The 17,751-nt window shown below is 32.0% G+C and overlaps 4 protein-coding genes across 7 annotated transcripts; 3 read left to right on the forward strand and 1 right to left on the reverse strand.

Moving 5' to 3' along the window:
- The first annotated feature begins 275 nt into the window (after nucleotides 1-275).
- LOC109597376 (CTD small phosphatase-like protein 2) lies at nucleotides 276-5,447 on the forward strand. The gene is made up of 5 exons (XM_020013042.2): nucleotides 276-519; nucleotides 2,196-3,153; nucleotides 3,209-3,577; nucleotides 3,632-3,727; nucleotides 3,787-5,447. The coding sequence occupies exons 2-5, from the start codon at nucleotides 2,215-2,217 to the stop codon at nucleotides 3,850-3,852; spliced, it is 1,470 nt and encodes a 489-aa protein (XP_019868601.2). The 5' UTR covers nucleotides 276-519; nucleotides 2,196-2,214; the 3' UTR covers nucleotides 3,853-5,447.
- Nucleotides 4,504-9,680, reverse strand: LOC109597377 (mediator of RNA polymerase II transcription subunit 8). 2 transcript variants are annotated; one of them, XM_049962081.1, is made up of 5 exons: nucleotides 9,383-9,679; nucleotides 9,085-9,330; nucleotides 8,862-9,032; nucleotides 8,581-8,766; nucleotides 4,504-4,672 (listed from the first exon to the last, which is right to left on the reverse strand). In XM_049962081.1, exons 1-5 carry the CDS (start codon nucleotides 9,548-9,550, stop codon nucleotides 4,607-4,609), a joined length of 837 nt encoding a protein of 278 aa, XP_049818038.1. In that variant the 5' UTR covers nucleotides 9,551-9,679; the 3' UTR covers nucleotides 4,504-4,606. The 2 variants fall into 2 exon arrangements, with proteins under 2 accessions (XP_049818038.1, XP_019868603.2); XM_020013044.2 differs by lacking the exon at nucleotides 4,504-4,672 and adding an exon at nucleotides 5,931-7,021 and having other exon boundaries at nucleotides 9,383-9,680.
- Nucleotides 9,681-9,951: 271 nt separating this feature from the next.
- Nucleotides 9,952-12,256, forward strand: LOC109597350 (alpha-1,3-mannosyl-glycoprotein 2-beta-N-acetylglucosaminyltransferase). 2 transcript variants are annotated; one of them, XM_020013008.2, is made up of 8 exons: nucleotides 9,952-10,070; nucleotides 10,130-10,524; nucleotides 10,783-10,987; nucleotides 11,047-11,275; nucleotides 11,334-11,438; nucleotides 11,494-11,584; nucleotides 11,637-11,807; nucleotides 11,915-12,256. In XM_020013008.2, the coding sequence occupies exons 2-8, from the start codon at nucleotides 10,153-10,155 to the stop codon at nucleotides 12,026-12,028; spliced, it is 1,287 nt and encodes a 428-aa protein (XP_019868567.1). In that variant the 5' UTR covers nucleotides 9,952-10,070; nucleotides 10,130-10,152; the 3' UTR covers nucleotides 12,029-12,256. The 2 variants fall into 2 exon arrangements, with proteins under 2 accessions (XP_019868567.1, XP_019868568.1); XM_020013009.2 differs by having other exon boundaries at nucleotides 9,973-10,524.
- A 3,744-nt stretch (nucleotides 12,257-16,000) lies between these two features.
- On the forward strand, nucleotides 16,001-17,728 carry LOC109597360 (KICSTOR complex protein kaptin). 2 transcript variants are annotated; one of them, XM_020013022.2, is made up of 7 exons: nucleotides 16,001-16,299; nucleotides 16,354-16,436; nucleotides 16,486-16,671; nucleotides 16,722-16,885; nucleotides 16,937-17,324; nucleotides 17,381-17,539; nucleotides 17,600-17,694. In XM_020013022.2, the coding sequence occupies exons 1-7, from the start codon at nucleotides 16,095-16,097 to the stop codon at nucleotides 17,612-17,614; spliced, it is 1,200 nt and encodes a 399-aa protein (XP_019868581.1). In that variant the 5' UTR covers nucleotides 16,001-16,094; the 3' UTR covers nucleotides 17,615-17,694. The 2 variants fall into 2 exon arrangements, with proteins under 2 accessions (XP_019868581.1, XP_019868580.1); XM_020013021.2 differs by having other exon boundaries at nucleotides 16,002-16,299; nucleotides 17,615-17,728.
- The last annotated feature ends 23 nt before the right edge of the window (nucleotides 17,729-17,751 follow it).

Consider the following 17,751-nt stretch of genomic DNA (forward strand, 5'->3'; position numbering starts at 1 on the left):
AATTAACGTTACAAAACATAAATTTGTAATGCCAAGCAACAGTATACTTCAAACTCCAAGAATTGAGCGAAATCGGAAACTATCGACGCATGCGCCAAAAAAATCTATTTTACAGCAGCGAATCCCATAAGATAACTGAAGAAATCAAGAATACCAAATACAAACGGCAACGTTGCAGTTTGAATGTTGAAGGTCACCGACAGCACCTGTACCGGCAGCGCACAACAAGTTGTGGGTGTTCCTTGTGTATATGTGTGCAAGTCGAAGGACGCTTTGAGCGTGCGATGCGAATGTCCCTGTGTCGTCCGTAATACACAGAACGTACGTGCGACCATCCGTTCCGATTGGCAACTGGAATTTTTTGGCGTCCGTCTTGCCGAGATCATGCGCAGATAAACTGAATTTCGAGAAAAACGCGTGGGACGCCATTTTGATATAGTGCTTTGTACCATAGCATCACAACTTTTCCAAAATGCAAATACTGGTGTGTTTTTGTTGAGTGCGCGCAAATCGCCAATGGTAAGTGATTTAAATAATAATTGGGCCCGTGCACGTTCGATAACGGGTCGTCCGAGTGTGCGATGCCGAGCGGAGATGCTTTAGCGGCTAGATGTGTTTGTAAACAATTAAATTAATTCGAAACCGTGAATTGTGAGTTGTTTAACTCGAGAAGTTGCCTCCTACGGTGTTTCGGTGCGTTACAGTTGCACATTTCGTGTTTATTTTGATTTTCTTCGAGGCGGGAACGTTTTACGACGCCTCTTTTGAATATGCGATTATTTACCTCATTGTCAAAATCGATAAGGTTGATTTTAGCATGTTCCCTCATTTTTTCGTGTGCGTTGAAAAAATTTAAACTTTAGACCAGATAAATGTTGCTGTGTTGTTTCGACGTTGTTTGATCAAATTTTAATTTAATTGTGACAAAAATATTCCTAGTTACGTACGTGTATTTAAACATTTTAAAAGTTTGCATAATTTTAATATAGGTAATCCAAAAATAGAACATATTGATGCAATACTTTTCCTAGTGCTTAATTATCCAATTGGATGCTCAAATAATATAATTGTGTTTTGAGATAGAAATTTTAAAGTGGCCTTTACTGTTTTATTTTTATATATAGTATATTAAAGTAATTTAACTTAGCATTTAATTTCCTGTGCCTATAAAATAAATTTTAAAACTTATTTAATTCTTATACATAAGTGTGACATTTTTTTAAAATTTAATTCTAATTAATTTACAATCAATGAATTAAACTGTAGGCTCATTATTTTGTTTATGGTCATTTTTTATAGTTGTGTTACCTTGATGTAAGATTTCCAGTATAAATACTATGTAATTATCAGTGGTGGCTACTCAGAAGAGGCAGGTGAGACAGTACTACACCTATGATAATGATTTTATTGACATAATGTTAATATTAAAAAAATACATTTTTATATTTTTATTTTTTAAAATAGAATGTAACTTAATATTTAAACAAAACTAGAAGGGGAATATGTTGTAAAACCGACAGTTAAACAAGCAGTAATAGTCAAATTTCAATGAGTATTTTGTGCGCAAGTTCTCTAGAGGCACTTTTAAATGTTCCTCTTCCTATTTGATTCCAACATTTGTGCATGCGCTTTAAGATCGACCTATTGTTTCAATGGTAGGGGAGATGAGACGTGCCTCAAGCCAATAAGATAGCTCCAAATACCGACACAAACGTTCCCGAACATGGCCGAGTCTGGGTCTGGTGGATTTAGTTCTGGAAAGCTCTTAATACTGCATCACTATTTTATTACGATGTGGCGTCAACCGGTAATAATATGAAAAAATTTTTCCAGTTTGAATTACTATGACAAATTGTTTGTTGTTATAGAATTAAACGTCCAATTCCAAATTTGAATACTTTAACAAATACGCGACAAAAAAGTGGAGTTTTACTATAATTATTTGCTTGCCATGTCTTTAATTTTCAAAAGGTAGTGAATGTGCCTCACCAGACTCAAACTTTACGAGCCGCCACTGGTAATTATGTTCTGTTTGATACAAGAATAAAGCATGCACAGAATCTCACTCACTTGCTGCCAAGCTGACGCATGTTGAGGTTTTAAAATTAACAGAAGGGATAAAAATAAGCTTTTGAAATAAAATTTATTAAACACTGTTTATTAATTTAGTAATAGATGGAATAATTCATCTTCAGGTTTCTATGGATTTGAAAAATGTGGCTGCGTAGTGAGAAGAAGAATAAATGTTACTCGAATCTGTTGGCGAAATCAAAAAAATTGGGGAAAACCATATCAAAATCCACTTGGCCTGCAAAAGCGGCCCGATCGATAAATTTGTACAAGAATGTGCACAAAAAAACGTTTGCCAGTTTAGAGAAGCCCAAAGCCGAAATTGATGCCGTTTCGGAGGAATGTAAGGAAAACTACCAGGCACAAGTGGTACCTGATTTGTGCGAAAACAAAAATGTGAGCGTCGTTGAGAGCGCCAATAACACGTCGGTCGCGCTCACGACACCGCCACTTCCGCAAGAGCCCGCCGCGAAATCTTATGAATTCTACGATACTAGCTGCGGTAGTTCGTACCAGAAACCGCATAACACCCTAGAAAACGCAGATCTTCCAAAAGAAATCGAATATTCCTCACTGGAACAACAGCACAGTCTACATGAAGAGACTTTTCCGGAAAAGATGCAGCTCCGTTTGGCAGACAAGAAGTCTTGCGACAAGTTCAACACGTATGGCATGTTTACGGACAAGATCTGCGAAAACATGTACTTTGAGAACATGTACGCGGCTCTAAAGAACGACTATCCTGACATGCAATTGGACATCGGCGATCTCAGCAACGTGAATACGCAAGAGCTCACCAACATTCTCGACGAAGAGATGGCCAAGAACGTGACGATGGGCAACATTGTCTACGACTACGCCACCCTGTATCCATCTAACGTGCCCAACAACCAGCTTATAGCCAGCGTCGAATCGACCGAGGAACGACTGGACCATCAACCGGGACACGTAGAAGTCCAGGACTCTTGGGAAGCCTTCGATCCGTACCTGTTCATCAAACACCTGCCTCCACTTACGTTGGAGATGCGGTCCAAATGTCCAGCACTGCCGCTTAAAACTAGATCGAGCCCGGAGTTCAGTCTGGTATGTTTATTGTTGGTACTTTATTAGTTATCATTAACAATATGTGTTTGTACAGGTACTAGATTTGGACGAGACTCTAGTTCACTGCAGCCTACAAGAGCTAACCGACGCCAGTTTCCACTTCCCGGTGTTGTTCCAGGACTGCTCGTATACGGTGTACGTGCGTACCAGGCCCTTCTTCCGCGAATTCATGGAGAAGGTGTCGCAGATGTTCGAAGTCATACTGTTCACTGCGTCCAAACGCGTCTACGCCGACAAGCTGCTCAATCTGCTAGATCCGGAACGCAAGTGGATTAAATATCGGCTGTTCCGCGAACACTGCGTTTGCGTCAACGGTAACTACATCAAGGATTTGAGTATCCTCGGCAGGGATCTGAGCAAGACCATTATCATCGATAATTCGCCACAGGCCTTTGGATATCACGTAAGAATTAATTAACAATGCCATTGATTGTTGTTCAATAAAATAAATTTTCAGTTGAATAACGGGATACCGATTGAAAGTTGGTTTGTAGACAGGACCGATTCTGAATTGATAAAACTGTTACCGTTCTTAGAAAACCTTGTGGAGTTGGTAAGACGTTCATGTTTAATTATATCTGTATGTGTGAATTTATTCAATTTTTGTTACAGAAAGAGGACGTTAGACCTCACATTCGGAACAAGTTTAAGTTGTTCAGTTATCTGCCGCCAGACTAAAGATAATTATTATTAGACAATCTCAATATTACTAATATCTATGTACTTTTCACTAAAATTGTCTTAAAGTACTGACTGACATTGTTTTAACATAAAATTGTAGGTTTTTCTAAATTATAAGCAACTGAGGTGCCTTTTCGGAACGTCTTTTGTAGATTTTAACAATCATATTTAATTAGAATAAAACAATTAGTGATCAATTGTGCAATACAGATTAGTTTTATCGTGACTGCTTTAAAAATGAGATTTAGTTAGGCTACACTATATATTGTTGGCAAAGACATGTATTTATTGTACATACATTTGTTGGTCAGTATTTTAATAAAATCCATCTTATTTAAATAAAAAATAACGTGTACATAGGGGATCAAAATTTAGTACAGTCTAGATTTCTTGCCATATAATTATAGGATGATTATAGAATAGTTGCAATATTGTGCACAAAAGTATTTTATTTGTTGTTATATTTTAGAACCGAATATATATTATACGTAAGTATTATATCTACATGTTGTATGTTTTATATTTTATTATCGCATTCGGCATATTTAATTTATTAACATTTTTCGAATAAATATTATGTTGTTGCATTCCGGTTTATGTGATTAAAGTATAGAATTGAAATTTATGTATTATATCACAAAACATGTTTACTTTTAAAATTGTTTATTTCATTTTAACATAAATATAGTTGGCACTTGCCATGATACCCATATGAAACTTGTTACATAAAATATTTATTAATTTACTATTTTCATGGTGTTTTCGAGGTTCCCTCATTGGATGGTTTTAACAATCTTCTTTTGTGTAATCTCCTCTTCTGAAATGAAAAGTGTTTGTTTATTAAATTATGCCAACTATTCCAGGAAAAATAATATTTTATAAAAACTAACAAAATTATATGTGAAATTTGTATTGTTCCAAAAGTTTATTTTGCTAGCTATAAATTATTTAAATATTTATTTATGTTTATAACATGTTATGTACTTATTACTGTTTCATTTTGTTTTTGATATTTGTTAATGAACTTCAAATATTTTCTTTGTTGTTCTGTGCCGTGTCACATTTACCGGGATTGGTCGCCCGCATCTTCACGGTTTGTGTATGTAATTGCTAGGAAAACCACAGTAGAAATACAAAACTGATTCGCACCCAAACTCTTCTTGTGGATAATCTGAAATCATTTAACATGAGAGTCTTGCGTGTTCCTTCCGTGTAAGTGTGAAGCGGTACAAATTGGTACGTGTACACCTACAAACAAAGATAATGCAACTAATTTTAATTTATTTTATATTATCATAGAATTATTGATACTTTTAAATGAAATTAATTGTTAATTGCATTATTAATTCCTTGACTGTACTGTTGTGTTGACTGTTGTATTTCTCTGAAACTTTCAGTGATGAATGATATAATCGTTTTTAGACTTCAAAAATTATCTTTATTTTTTATACTATTTGCGGTGTTTGTCCCGCACTGTTTTTCACATGTACTCATTTTTATATTTAATAAGCGAAATCCTATTTAAATAATTTTCCTTGTTGATACTATTGAAAATTGTTGAATTCGATTCAATAAACTACAATTAAATAATTCGTTGTATTTAATTTACCACCGCATATTTCTCCATCAAAATTAACTTTGGACATCTTGTATATTAATATATATGTTTATATACAGGGTGTTTCATAATATATGAATAACATTTTAGGTGAAAAAACGTCAAAATAACAAGTATAGACACACCTTAGAAACAACTTGGGTGACATGTTTCAGTAATTCGAATTTACAAGTAATATGATTTCGCCAGTTCTGATAGAAAAATTCGCTTTTTCTAGTTTCTGTTTAGTATTTGTTAAAAAATGTGTTTTACAAATAGAAAAGCATTCAGGTTTTACATTAAGCAACGACAACCTAAATGTTAATTAGGAATAAAAATAAGCAAGAAAAGCTACTCTATAATAACAACTGTCACTATTCTATTCCTTTTATGATTGTTGTGAATGTGAATGTTAAGAAAAAAAATATAAATGTAAAAGCGAATAACTACCTTTAGTAGAAAATAAATTGACAAAAAATTTAATAATAATATTTATTAAATACACAAATAAATATTCACATAATCAACACATAAAATATATTAATAGACATTCTGAAGATTTTTAATTTGCGGTAACACAAAAGAAATGACAATCTATCAATATAAATTATTTGAAATAAATTGAAAATTAATATTTGTCAATTAAATTTTATACAATCATTTCGTAAACTATTTACACAATTTAATAACATAGTAACCATTTTAAAAAAATCGGGACAATATTTCAAACTATTTTTAAGCAAATTCTTTTGTGTTCCACAATAGAAATATAAATGATAAACATCATTATATTAAAATATCCTACTAATAGGTCAGCGAAGGAGGTACAAATTCTAACGTTTTTGAAATTAGAATAAAAAGTTGCCAGTTAATATTGTCGAATATTCAAATTCTCCCTACATTTTTCTTATATCAGCAAGTGTGTTTGCAAAGACACACATGCTATTACTTAGTCCGAAAATTATATTACGAATTCACAATTAGCTGCATATTCAGTATATATGATATACTATATAAATAAGAATTTTTTAAATATTTTGAATTGTATCTCCATATTAGCTGTTAATTTCGAGTCAAAAATGGCACTTCCCTGTTATAGTTCTATTTTTAAAAATAAAACTATAGCACCGAAATGCTTTTTTTAACTGTAAAATTGTTTCAGCTTCAGTTTATACATTATAACATGGAATTTCAAAAATGTTAGAATTAAAGACAAATTTCGCTACCATTAGTTCTCCGTTTACTTCTCCATAAAACATAAGGTGACTTTTTCTGATTTCTTACGCAGTTACAGTTTTTCATGCAAGACGTTTAAGATGTATGTTTATATATTTTTTTCTCTTCCTAATAATCTCCTAAATGTTCTCATAGATAGTTTCAATCTTACTAGGAAATTGGGAGTTTGTGCACGCTTCATCATAAAAGTAAATGTCCTCTCTCTTGTTCGTGAAACCTAGTAAAACTGAAACGATCTGTTTATGAAACACCCTGCATACACAGGGTCGCAGATAACGGAGTGGTTGATTTCTTTAAAAACTTCAACAAAATATTTAAATAAGGGATGAAAATCTGAAATACGAAAAAAGTATTAGTATATTATTACATAATTGGGAAACTCCTTCTTTTGCGACTACTATTGTGTTTAGGCCTTGGAATTTTTAAAATTATTCATTGAAATATTGATTTGAATTGATAATTGAAACCGATTATAATTATTACATACATTATTATATGAGAACAGACTGAACACATATTGAGCAACTCTTGGATAACGTATGACTTTGCTTAATGTGGATGACAATTGTACATATATTTGAAATCGGTTCTAATTATTAAAATATCCAAATATTTGAACACACATTCGAATATTTATATATTTATCGTAGGGACATAGGGGGGTGCAATTCCTACGAAACTGAATTACAATCTTTTGATATAACACCTCAAAAGCGAACATCGAGAAACTGTTCCTCAATAGTTGATAAATTGTTGTTTGTTGTTCAACAGTTACTCAATAATGTTCATTCAGCCACACCTTTAGTGTCTACATGTGTTTGTTAACTGTTGATGAAATGTTACGAAGCTTTTTGAAAGTGGTATCAAAGGTAATGTGGGCCGACTTTGCAATTTGCGCAATAGACTATAGAACAAGTATTCTTATATTTGATTAATTTGAATTGAAGTCCAAGCCTTAACTGTCAACAGAACTCTTCTTACAAGGAAGCCACCACTTTGGATGACCTGTGTTTGTAGACAATACACCACGTAGGAAAATAATTCCTGGAAAGTAGCTAAAAATATATAGAATATTTCACGTATACTGATCCTTCGCTGAAACCCCATTCAGTATCCACCTGTCAGGGGTAATAGCACCTTGAAGGATAACATATGTGGCAGTATCAGTAATAAGTGAACACTTTAACACCACTGTTGAACGCCGAAACTTGATCAATAATGATTCGCCATGCACAGACTTCTTGTAACTTCCGACCTATATCGCCTTTTATCCATATTTTATTTCAATTAGTAACGAAGTCGAATACTTTTGATGATTATTTGAGCACCGAGTACAAATCAATTCGTTCATTGACATTCGTATACGCGTCGCACTTGAGTAACCACTCACTTTCAACATTCATCTTGAATTTAAGAATTGTGCCTATTTCTACATTATTGAGGAAAAAAAAACATGGAAAAAAGGAGATACGTGCGGTTGTCACGATGTAATACACAGTGTTCAGAAACTTTCCTACTAAAAGAAAAACATGAAATATATCTAAAAACAAATTTATATTCTAATTTTACAGTTTCTCTTTACACCACCAACTTTTGGACACCCTGTATACCTTATTCTCTCCAACGTAGAAGAATGAGTGTAAGTGAATATCAACTTCATGATATGTAGTCAATTGACATGAGAATATATTTCTTACAATATAACCAATCAACAAATTTATTTCCAGTCAATTGTAATACATCAATAAATGATGCACGAAAATGATTCTAAAATTGTTTCTAGAATTCCAAGCCTCTCTTTGGCACGAAAGTTTCTGAACACTCTGTATTTTTATATAAACAATAGTATATAAAATTAATGGTACCAAGTGATCTCTGAAATGTTAACGTACATAGGGGTGAATTTGGGATGCACTCTTAATATTAGTCTTAATTGCAGAAGGAGCTTTATTCATTGTCATGGCCTGTGTATTTGGTGGCATTGGTCCTTGTCCTGAAGGTCCTCCTGGTCTTCCTTGAGGCGCTACCATCATACCTCCAGAAGTTTGATTTGTTTGGCCATTTGGTGCAGGACCCAGCTGAATGTAAAATTATAATATATATATATATATATCACATAAATTTGAATATTGCATTTTGCTGCAAGTGTAGTTTAAATTAATGTGTATCTTACCTTTAGACCTTTTCCCATTCCAACGGCTGCAACTAGTAGATGTGTATCAGCAACACTGGAATTTTGTTGAGTATTACCCCTAGATGAAGCTTCCACCTCCCATTCTTCCCTAGCCTTACTTACAATATCCCAAACATGTTGTATCACCTTTTGATATGCAGTCACTTGTTTCTAAAATATGACCATGAAAACACAATAAAATTCAATTGTTACTACTGCTTACCTGGGCATTTTCAAATGTTAGGGCAGAAGCTTTGTGTTCAAGTTGTACCATTTTTGTTTCTGCCAAAGGTTCCAGTTTTGTTCTCAAATAGTCTGGCACCAAATCATATGCAAAAGTAGTAACTCGATGCTCAGTCATTTGAGCTAGTTGTTCATCTTTTTCAGGGGACAGCAAAAGGGGTAATACTGTTAAGTTTCTTAAGGGTGGACATTTGTCGTGACTTAAAACTTTTGATAAAGAAATCAACTTAAAAAAAATATTATTAAAACCACCATAATCATATTTTGGAGTAAGTTACCTGTCCAGAAATTAGGGCATAGTTATCTAAAAATGTTGGCCAGTTAATTGATTCATATTCATTCTCTACTTTAAATATCATTGACATTATGGAATTTTTTAAATCGTTCACTCGCTGAATAATTGATTCCAAAGCTGTTTCCAGTTGTTTTTCTTCCCTTTGCTGCATTTTAATATTATAAGTACTACAGTCACAATCACAAAATACCCATTCACCCAATGTTTGTTTTTATAACCTATTTGTAGAGTTATTTATGTGTACTATTGCAGTTTATTCTATTGGTACATTGAGAAAAACAGCTTCATTCACCTACAGAATTACAGCCGGCCAACGATATTTTGTAACTTGAAATGTTAAAAAAAATTGAATACTTGAAACAAAATTAATAGTTACATATTTAATTATTACGTATATTGTTTAGTTCAAAAACAATTGAATCAATTCAATTGATAGTGAAATTATTATCTATTTATAGAAAATTTTGTTTTTGATTATTCAAAAAAACATTTGGTCAACTAGCCAGTGGCACAATTTCATGGATACCAACCAAAGTGATCCTAATCCCTGTTGCGAAATAATCTGACGTGGTGTCAATAATATAATAAACAATGTCATTGCAAGAGATAAAAATTTATAAATCGTAATAATGAACTGGACAATCTCTGTTTAAAACATTATGTATTCATCAGTATGTATCAGGTTTCAGAGAGATTATAGGCCAACTGACGTTCATTTTTCTTCTTGCAGAAATACGTTAAAGTATTGTAATAATGCGATTTACATTAAAACGCACATTTTTTAAACTTGGATTAATCGCATTGGTCTGGTTCACAGTATTATATCTGACACTCACGTATCCAACAACTAAACCACTAAATACTTCAGACAATGTAAACAATCAGATCATTAAGCTCGAAAAGGGCATTTCTGAACAGTTTAAGTTAAACAATGATATTATTAGTGAAGCTCAACACTTTTTGGAGACTAAAAAGAAAGCTGAACAACAGAACTTAGGTGATCTGCAAGATGTTAAAATACCTGTGTTAGTTTTCGCATGCAACAGAATTACAATAACTAGGTGTTTGGATAGGTTACTCAAATACAGGCCAGATCCAGACAAATTTCCTATTATTGTTAGTGAGGTAATGATTGATAAATTAAATATTTAGTCTTTATGATATGGTATCTATATGATACAATAACATTTTATCAAACAAAGCAATTAATGCATATGTGAGCAGTGAATCAAAAATATAAACCTTGTTGTTAGTTTGGTTATAATCTATAAACACTCCAGTAATTTTTTGGGATTAAAGAAATGTTTGATCAAGTGCTTAAGATATATGTGGAAACCTTATTTATTCAATACTACATATTTTAACATGATTTTTATTGTTTAGGATTGTGCTCATGAAGAAACTATAGAAACTATCAGAAGATATGGATCTCAAGTGTCCCTTATTCAACAACCTGACCAATCTGACATTCAAGTATCACCCAAGGAGAAAAAATTCAAAGGATACTTTAAAATTGCCCGTCACTATGGATGGGCGCTTAATCAAATGTTTTTTAATTTCAATTTTAGCTCTGTAATTATTGTAGAAGGTAGAACTACATACCTTAACACAAGAGTAAAAAAATTAATACATAATTATTAATTGTAGATGACTTAGATGTGGCACCAGATTTTTTTGAATACTTCATGGGTACTTATCCAATATTGTTGAAAGACACATCTTTGTGGTGTATATCTGCATGGAATGATAATGGAAAAGAGGATCTTGTAGATCTCTCCAGACCAGACTTACTATATCGAACTGACTTCTTTCCTGGACTTGGATGGATGTTGACTAAAAACATCTGGACAGAACTTTATAAGAAGTGGCCTAGAGCGTGAGTTGAGCATAAAACAAATTTTGAACTTTAATTAAATTTTACTTTTTCTTTGTAGATATTGGGATGATTGGATTAGAGATCCAGCTCAAAGGCAAGGTAGATCTTGTATTAGACCTGAAATATCACGTACTAGAACATTTGGCAAAGCAGGTGTTTCAAAGTAAGTTTTTTTTTGTTTAACCTTATTATCTGATTTTATACTGATGTGCTTTTAGTGGAATGTTCTTTGAAAAACATTTAAAATTTATCAAGTTGAATGAAGAGTTTGTGCCTTTTACCAAAATGAATTTGTCTTATCTGAAAAAGGTATAAGTATTTAAATATGATTTGAATTTTATGACTCATAATGCCATTTTAGGATATTTATGATAAAGATTTTGTCAAAATAGTTTACCAAAGTCCAGTTGTAAGTTACCAAGATCTCAAAGATAATAAGATATCATTAGAAGGTCCTGTTAGAATCACATATAGAACTCGAGAAGAATATAAGTTGATAACTAAAAAACTAGGATTAATGGATGATTTTAAGGTAAATATTTAGAAACTTAATTAAAATTTAAAATTTTCTTACTCTTATTAAAGTAGAAAGTAGTTTTATATAAATCAATGTAATAAAAATTGTTTCTTATGATTCAGAGTGGAGTACCTCGTACAGCATACAAAGGCATTGTCTCCTTCTTCTATAGGGGAAGGAGAGTTTATCTCGCACCTAATTTGAACTGGAAAGGATATGATCCAAATTGGAGTTAACCTTTAGACAATTAACATTCCAATATTAGTGTGTGTGTGTTTGATTTTGAAATATTTTCATACTGATATGACAATGTATGTTTGTAATTTATTAATATTTGTGATATTTCTTATAGCCTGTTCAATTTTTGATGCATCGTTTTCTTCCTTTAGAACAGTTTTGTACATATATATATATTAACGCTTTAAATGTACATATGTAAGAATAAAATGTTTGTCAAATATTGACCCCTGCAAACTTTGATTTAACCTTTTATTTTTCCCAGTTTATTGTAAAAATTTTACATTCAGATTGCTACTTGATTATTTTCCAAAGAATTTCAAGTGCAATACAGGTCCAAGTTTTCCAAACCTTAGGATTAGTTTATGTTATATTCTATGAATGTTTGTTTTATTTTACTTAATTAGTTTTATTTTGGAAAAAAAAATTTTGTACATTTGAACAAGTTTATTAAATGTTTTAAGAAATTAAAAGTATCTTCTTACCATGATATCCTTGTAAATTTTCTTTGCGAAGGATTAGAAAATATTCGCACAAAATAAAACAATATTGAAAGATTTCACCATGCTTAAGCATGGTTCGTCCATGCACACCACACTACGTTATGGTACGTTTTCCTCAATAAATTCTTATGAATCATTAATTATTAATCATCTGAATGTTGTGCAATTCAACTTATTAAATGAACATTATATTTTCGGTGTGCAGAATAATTCCAGCATAAATACGTTAATTTTTTTTATTTTCAATACATAATTAACTTTATAAATAAATCGTTACAATATTATACATTACAATTTTATTAGTCTTGACCGCTGCTATATCACATTACGACGATTCGGGAGTTTTATTTTTCGGGTTCCACTCAAAATTCGGATTTCGCAACCGAGTTAATTCGCTTGAAGCCCGGAGTCTTCCGATTTTACACTTTTCACTAACTAGGTGATCTCGATTATTATTTTACATCTTCGCATGCCAGTAGCAAATTTACCGGATAATGATATATATTTTTTAGGATAAAAAAGAAAATAAAATCTTCAAAAACATATTTTCCGATGGAACGATAAAGGACAAATATAATTAGGTTGAGCACAGCTACTTATTGTGGAGTAGTACTGGACCATGTCCGGATGGACTATACAAAGTATTTTTTGGACTTAAGAGCGGAAAATCTTTAAAAAGACATCTCTTGATGGAGTTGCTGATTTTACAGACTAAAAAATTCCTCTTCTTGGTACCGAATTCGAGCAGTTATGGTCAGTGGGAACATATATGAGTAAAAAGGTTGGAATGGCTAAATTGAACTCGGAGGATAAAATGAAAAGCAGGTGCCACGTATCTTTTAAGGTCATCTGAGCTCAGGAGAAAAGAACTAATCAGTAAAAGGATTATGATGCCTTATAGCCCATTCATATTTAGGCATTCGGTTACGTGTTTGGCACCATGATTTTCGTTCTCTCATAAAACATTATTTTTTGAGAGGCAAAACGGTGAAGGAAGCAAAAGAAAAGTTGGATAAACATTATGGGGCAAATACTCCTTCAGATTACAGCGTGAAATATTGGGTTCGAGTTTCATGGTGGACGAAAACTCCACTGTCGCTGGGATTGTCCGTAGCGGCAGGTCTTCCAATGGGATTGTCATGGTATACTCTTCGTGAACTACCTCGAAAAAGGAAAAACCATTAACAGCGAGTATTACTGCGCATTATTGGAGCAATTGAAGTCCGAAATCGCTGCAAAACGGCCTCACATGAAGCGAAAAAAAAAAATTATTTTTGCAAGACAACATCTCCATCGGACTATTATCTCTTCCCAAACCTCAAAAGATGGTTCATCAATAAAAAATTCAGCTCGCGGAGGAGTATTTTGCAGACTTCCCGGAAAATTATTTTTTTAATTTTTGGACAGGATCAAAAAGTTGAAAAATCGCTGGAATAAGTGTATCGATCTGAAAGGGCGGCAACTATATTGAATAATAAAATTAAATTCTGTAAAACAAATATTTTTTTCTCTATGCTAGCCTACGAACTTTTCAGCCCAACTGTTATCAGTAGGAAGGATAGTCAAGGGCATTTTCTGTCCATTTACGCATCAAACCAACCCAAAAAATTTGAAAACCTTCCTCGAGTGGATAGGAATAGTTAGCTCACGCTGCCACTGAGGAAATGGAACTGGAATCTGAACCTTAGAACCACGAGGAAGAGGTTTTTATACTTTTTAAACAAACATTTTTATTATCAAACAATTGCTAGATAATAATAATATCTTGCAGAAAAAGTACTTGGAGCCTGACTCACCTTTTACCTTTAGTTTTCAGCCTACTCATTCCAGTTTTTCTTATACGTCTTCTTATCCTTCCTACTCATATATTATAGCCTTGCTTGAGAAATGTTCCGAGACGAATTTTTTGGTACGTCTACTCTGTTATTGGGAATAAATCTTCAGATTGTTTATTTTTTCAAAATAATGTATATTTATGCTTTCTTTTATTTGCCTTCGACATGACTCTTCACGTTAGTGTCAAAGGCTTTTCTCAGGGTGATAAGACTTGTTTTGTACTAACGCTAATTTGGTATTTGATCTACAAAGCCAACGACAATGAACTTTTCCAATAACTCCCACTCTCGACGTCCTAAAACTATTTTACGGAGTTCCATTATTTATTTCAGACTTCAAATGCTTTATTATTCAATAAACCCACCATTAATAAAATTGTAATTTATTTATTTGACCAATAACTTATGTAACTTATTAATTGTTTGGTGAATTGTGTAAACAGATGTATTTTGCTAAAAACGACGGTCTCGAAAAATAGTTGTCTAAATTTCACTACTACCTTTAGGACCTCTTTAACGTACAATTATTAAGGTAGGTGACAAATTTGGTTTAAATGTGTCATCTGTTTTTAAATTTGCATACATGCACAAGTGGATTTTTAATTTTACATCCAAATTATTTTTTAACGTAAGGGTCAATTTATTTAAAAAACATTAAAAATCGTTTTCGATTCTTTCCCCTGGGAAAATCTATTTGTGTTACCAGGTGGGCAAGCAGTATTTTTGAAATTTTAAATAGGAATCATTATTCTTTATTGCATATCCGAATTTTGGTTAAAAATAAGTAGAACATTCTTTTGAGATTCATGATAGTACAGCTCCTCGTCTGTAATTATGAACATCAATATATGTTTATTACATTTCCTGATTTCTAGAAATTAAATAGCTTGTTAGAACAATTAGAATAGATGTGTGCAGATATATGTTTTTATAAAGACATATACCAACAACAACTACAATTTACACTTATCTACCTGTAGTTTTACTTGATCTCTTATTTTTTCAAATGAATCTACAGATGGTCCAGGCAATCATTGCAAAAACTTCTACAATAATTTCATCTATTTTTGTTCCATATTTTCTTTATGAACTAGACAAGCATTCCTTATTTCATTCTCTTTTCTTGCATTTTTTGCATCTGGCAAGTTTGGAAAATCAGACAATCGTCTAGTACAATATAATAATGTTCATTTAACAGGATTAATATAAAAAAATTGGATTTTATTTGGACCATTGGAATTAACTTAATAAGTGAACTCATGGTTCTATGTATGAGTCCACTTTAATAAAATTGCATTTTATTCTTATAACAAAATATACTGTTCTGGTTAAATAAAGATTTTATTTTAACACCGGAACTTGAATTCTGTGAGGAATAATTTCAATTTCTTGATATATATTTTCAGTTTGAAATGAAACAACCACTCCTAATGTTTCGTTTAATTTAATAGAGTATCTGTACACTGTGCTTTCAGATTTAATTTAGCTAAATGTATTTAATATTCATCTTTAAATTTGATATTGTATGGCAAATTTGGGACGTTTTTATTTATTTTACACTGGCGGCAACACACAAATCATCTATGTAACAAGGATCATCCGTTCATATAATTCTGATCTGTCAAAACATAACCTAAAAGTAATATTTCAAGAAAAACAAAAAGCTGTGTATGTAAACAGAGATTTTCTAAAGGGAGAAAATCTCTCATTGTAATGCAGTATATGCAATGGAACAATTCACAGACGCTCATTACTTCCATCTGCCGTCTCAGGGAAACGTCTTTACGTTGACCGACTTAAATTTGGCCAATGGGTCTAAAAAACTACTTGTTGCTTCACTTAAACGTGAAATATTTTGTTTTGAATACACTGAGTCATCTAGTGGTTATCTAAAGCCCACCATCAAAGAAGTTTCTTTCACCTACATTCCCAGTAATAAAACAATAACAACAATTATATTTGATAAACTCATGTACATATTTACAGGTGGAGCTGAAATAATTTCAATTGATGCTTTCAATAAATCAACATACAAAAATGAATTTGTTATTGGAATAACCATTATTAAGGTAAAATTGTACAAAATAATATGTAAAATATAAACGTCACCGTTTTTAGAATTCCAATGAGACAGATCAACTGGAAACATTCCTGAATATTTATTCAGAGTGGGAGGAAAATGATGACTTTAATATAGAAAATATTGCACAAAATTGTTTGAATGTTTCTTTAGGCTTTATTCCATATAAATTGTTGCACACATATCTCATTACATGGAAAGACAATGAAATCATAAGCAAAGAGGTAAAATTAACTGTATCATGAGATATTCCCCAAAAATCAGATCATTTTAGTTTGTTTTCGTGTTGCCTGGTAGTGACCATCAGGTACATGTTTACAAGGAAAATTCAGCAGATCATGAGTATAAGGAAATAGACAGAGATCTGTTTCCAGAATTTGTAAAAACACCAAGTCCTGTAATTTATGTTGATATTTGGTACACTGAAGATTTTAGAGAGTATATTTTTTCTTCTTGTTTATTCTGTTTCATTATATTGCAATTTTTTAGGAGAATAACTACATTTTCATGTGAATGTGGCTATGTAAAACTAACGAGAATTTGCACCATTACTAATAAATTAATATATAATTTTTCCACAAAATTTAACGATTTCATTTCGTGTGTGTCGATTTATTCTGATCAAAATAATTTAAATAAGTTCTCTAAGGTTAATAATGAAATGGAATCTTCCAAAACTGATGAAAAGCCTGTGTTGAATTTATTAGTAACGAACACAATCTTGCCAGCTGTGATTTTTAGAAATGTCCTAAAATATGGACTGAGCGATTATCTAACTTTACCACGGCACGATCGTACGAGTATATTGACCAGTTGTGAGATAGCAGACATTAATTTTGACGGTCAAAAAGAAATTCTCATTGGAAGTAGCAGTCAGGTATTGATTGATAATTTTATTATATATAATCAGTTTCATATTCATTATATTTTAAGGAAATACTTTTATATAAATATATAGAAAATAAGGGATGGAAATTAGACGAATTAAGAAAGTTTGCTAGTCCAATTCTGGGAGTAAAATACGTAGATATAACTGGCGATGGAGTTAAGGAACTTATTGTGTTTTCAATGAAAGGAATTCATATTTTACAGGTAATTACAAACATATTATAACTAGTATTTTACGGTTGTGATTTAACCTTTAGAACTAAGGATATTCTTTTTTAGCATAATTTGCCATTTGTGCAAAAAGCGCTGGAGCATAAAATTTATGGGTTGTCATTGTCATAATTACCTTGAAACGTTTTATGCTGTTCTAAATAAATATGTGGTAACTGATAATTGGTTTAATTGTTAAAAAAAGA

The sequence above is a fragment of the Aethina tumida genome, chromosome 1 (assembly GCF_024364675.1).
Source record: "Aethina tumida isolate Nest 87 chromosome 1, icAetTumi1.1, whole genome shotgun sequence".
NCBI lineage: Eukaryota > Metazoa > Arthropoda > Insecta > Coleoptera > Nitidulidae > Aethina > Aethina tumida.

Coding starts and splice junctions, on each gene's coding strand:
- LOC109597350 (XM_020013008.2), top strand. CDS start 10,153: ATGCGATTTACATTAAAACGCACATTTTTTAAACTTGGATTAATCGCA. Junction 11,276..11,333: donor TATAAGAAGTGGCCTAGAGC/GTGAGTTGAGCA, acceptor TTTTCTTTGTAG/ATATTGGGATGATTGGATTA. Junction 11,439..11,493: donor GGCAAAGCAGGTGTTTCAAA/GTAAGTTTTTTT, acceptor ATGTGCTTTTAG/TGGAATGTTCTTTGAAAAAC.
- LOC109597360 (XM_020013021.2), top strand. CDS start 16,095: ATGGAACAATTCACAGACGCTCATTACTTCCATCTGCCGTCTCAGGGA. Junction 16,437..16,485: donor TTGGAATAACCATTATTAAG/GTAAAATTGTAC, acceptor CACCGTTTTTAG/AATTCCAATGAGACAGATCA. Junction 16,672..16,721: donor ATGAAATCATAAGCAAAGAG/GTAAAATTAACT, acceptor AGATCATTTTAG/TTTGTTTTCGTGTTGCCTGG.
- LOC109597377 (XM_020013044.2), bottom strand. CDS start 9,550: ATGCAGCAAAGGGAAGAAAAACAACTGGAAACAGCTTTGGAATCAATT. Junction 9,331..9,382: donor ATGCCCTAATTTCTGGACAG/GTAACTTACTCC, acceptor ATTTTTTTTAAG/TTGATTTCTTTATCAAAAGT. Junction 8,767..8,861: donor GAATGGGAAAAGGTCTAAAG/GTAAGATACACA, acceptor TTTTACATTCAG/CTGGGTCCTGCACCAAATGG.
- LOC109597376 (XM_020013042.2), top strand. CDS start 2,215: ATGTGGCTGCGTAGTGAGAAGAAGAATAAATGTTACTCGAATCTGTTG. Junction 3,154..3,208: donor CGAGCCCGGAGTTCAGTCTG/GTATGTTTATTG, acceptor GTGTTTGTACAG/GTACTAGATTTGGACGAGAC. Junction 3,578..3,631: donor CACAGGCCTTTGGATATCAC/GTAAGAATTAAT, acceptor ATAAATTTTCAG/TTGAATAACGGGATACCGAT.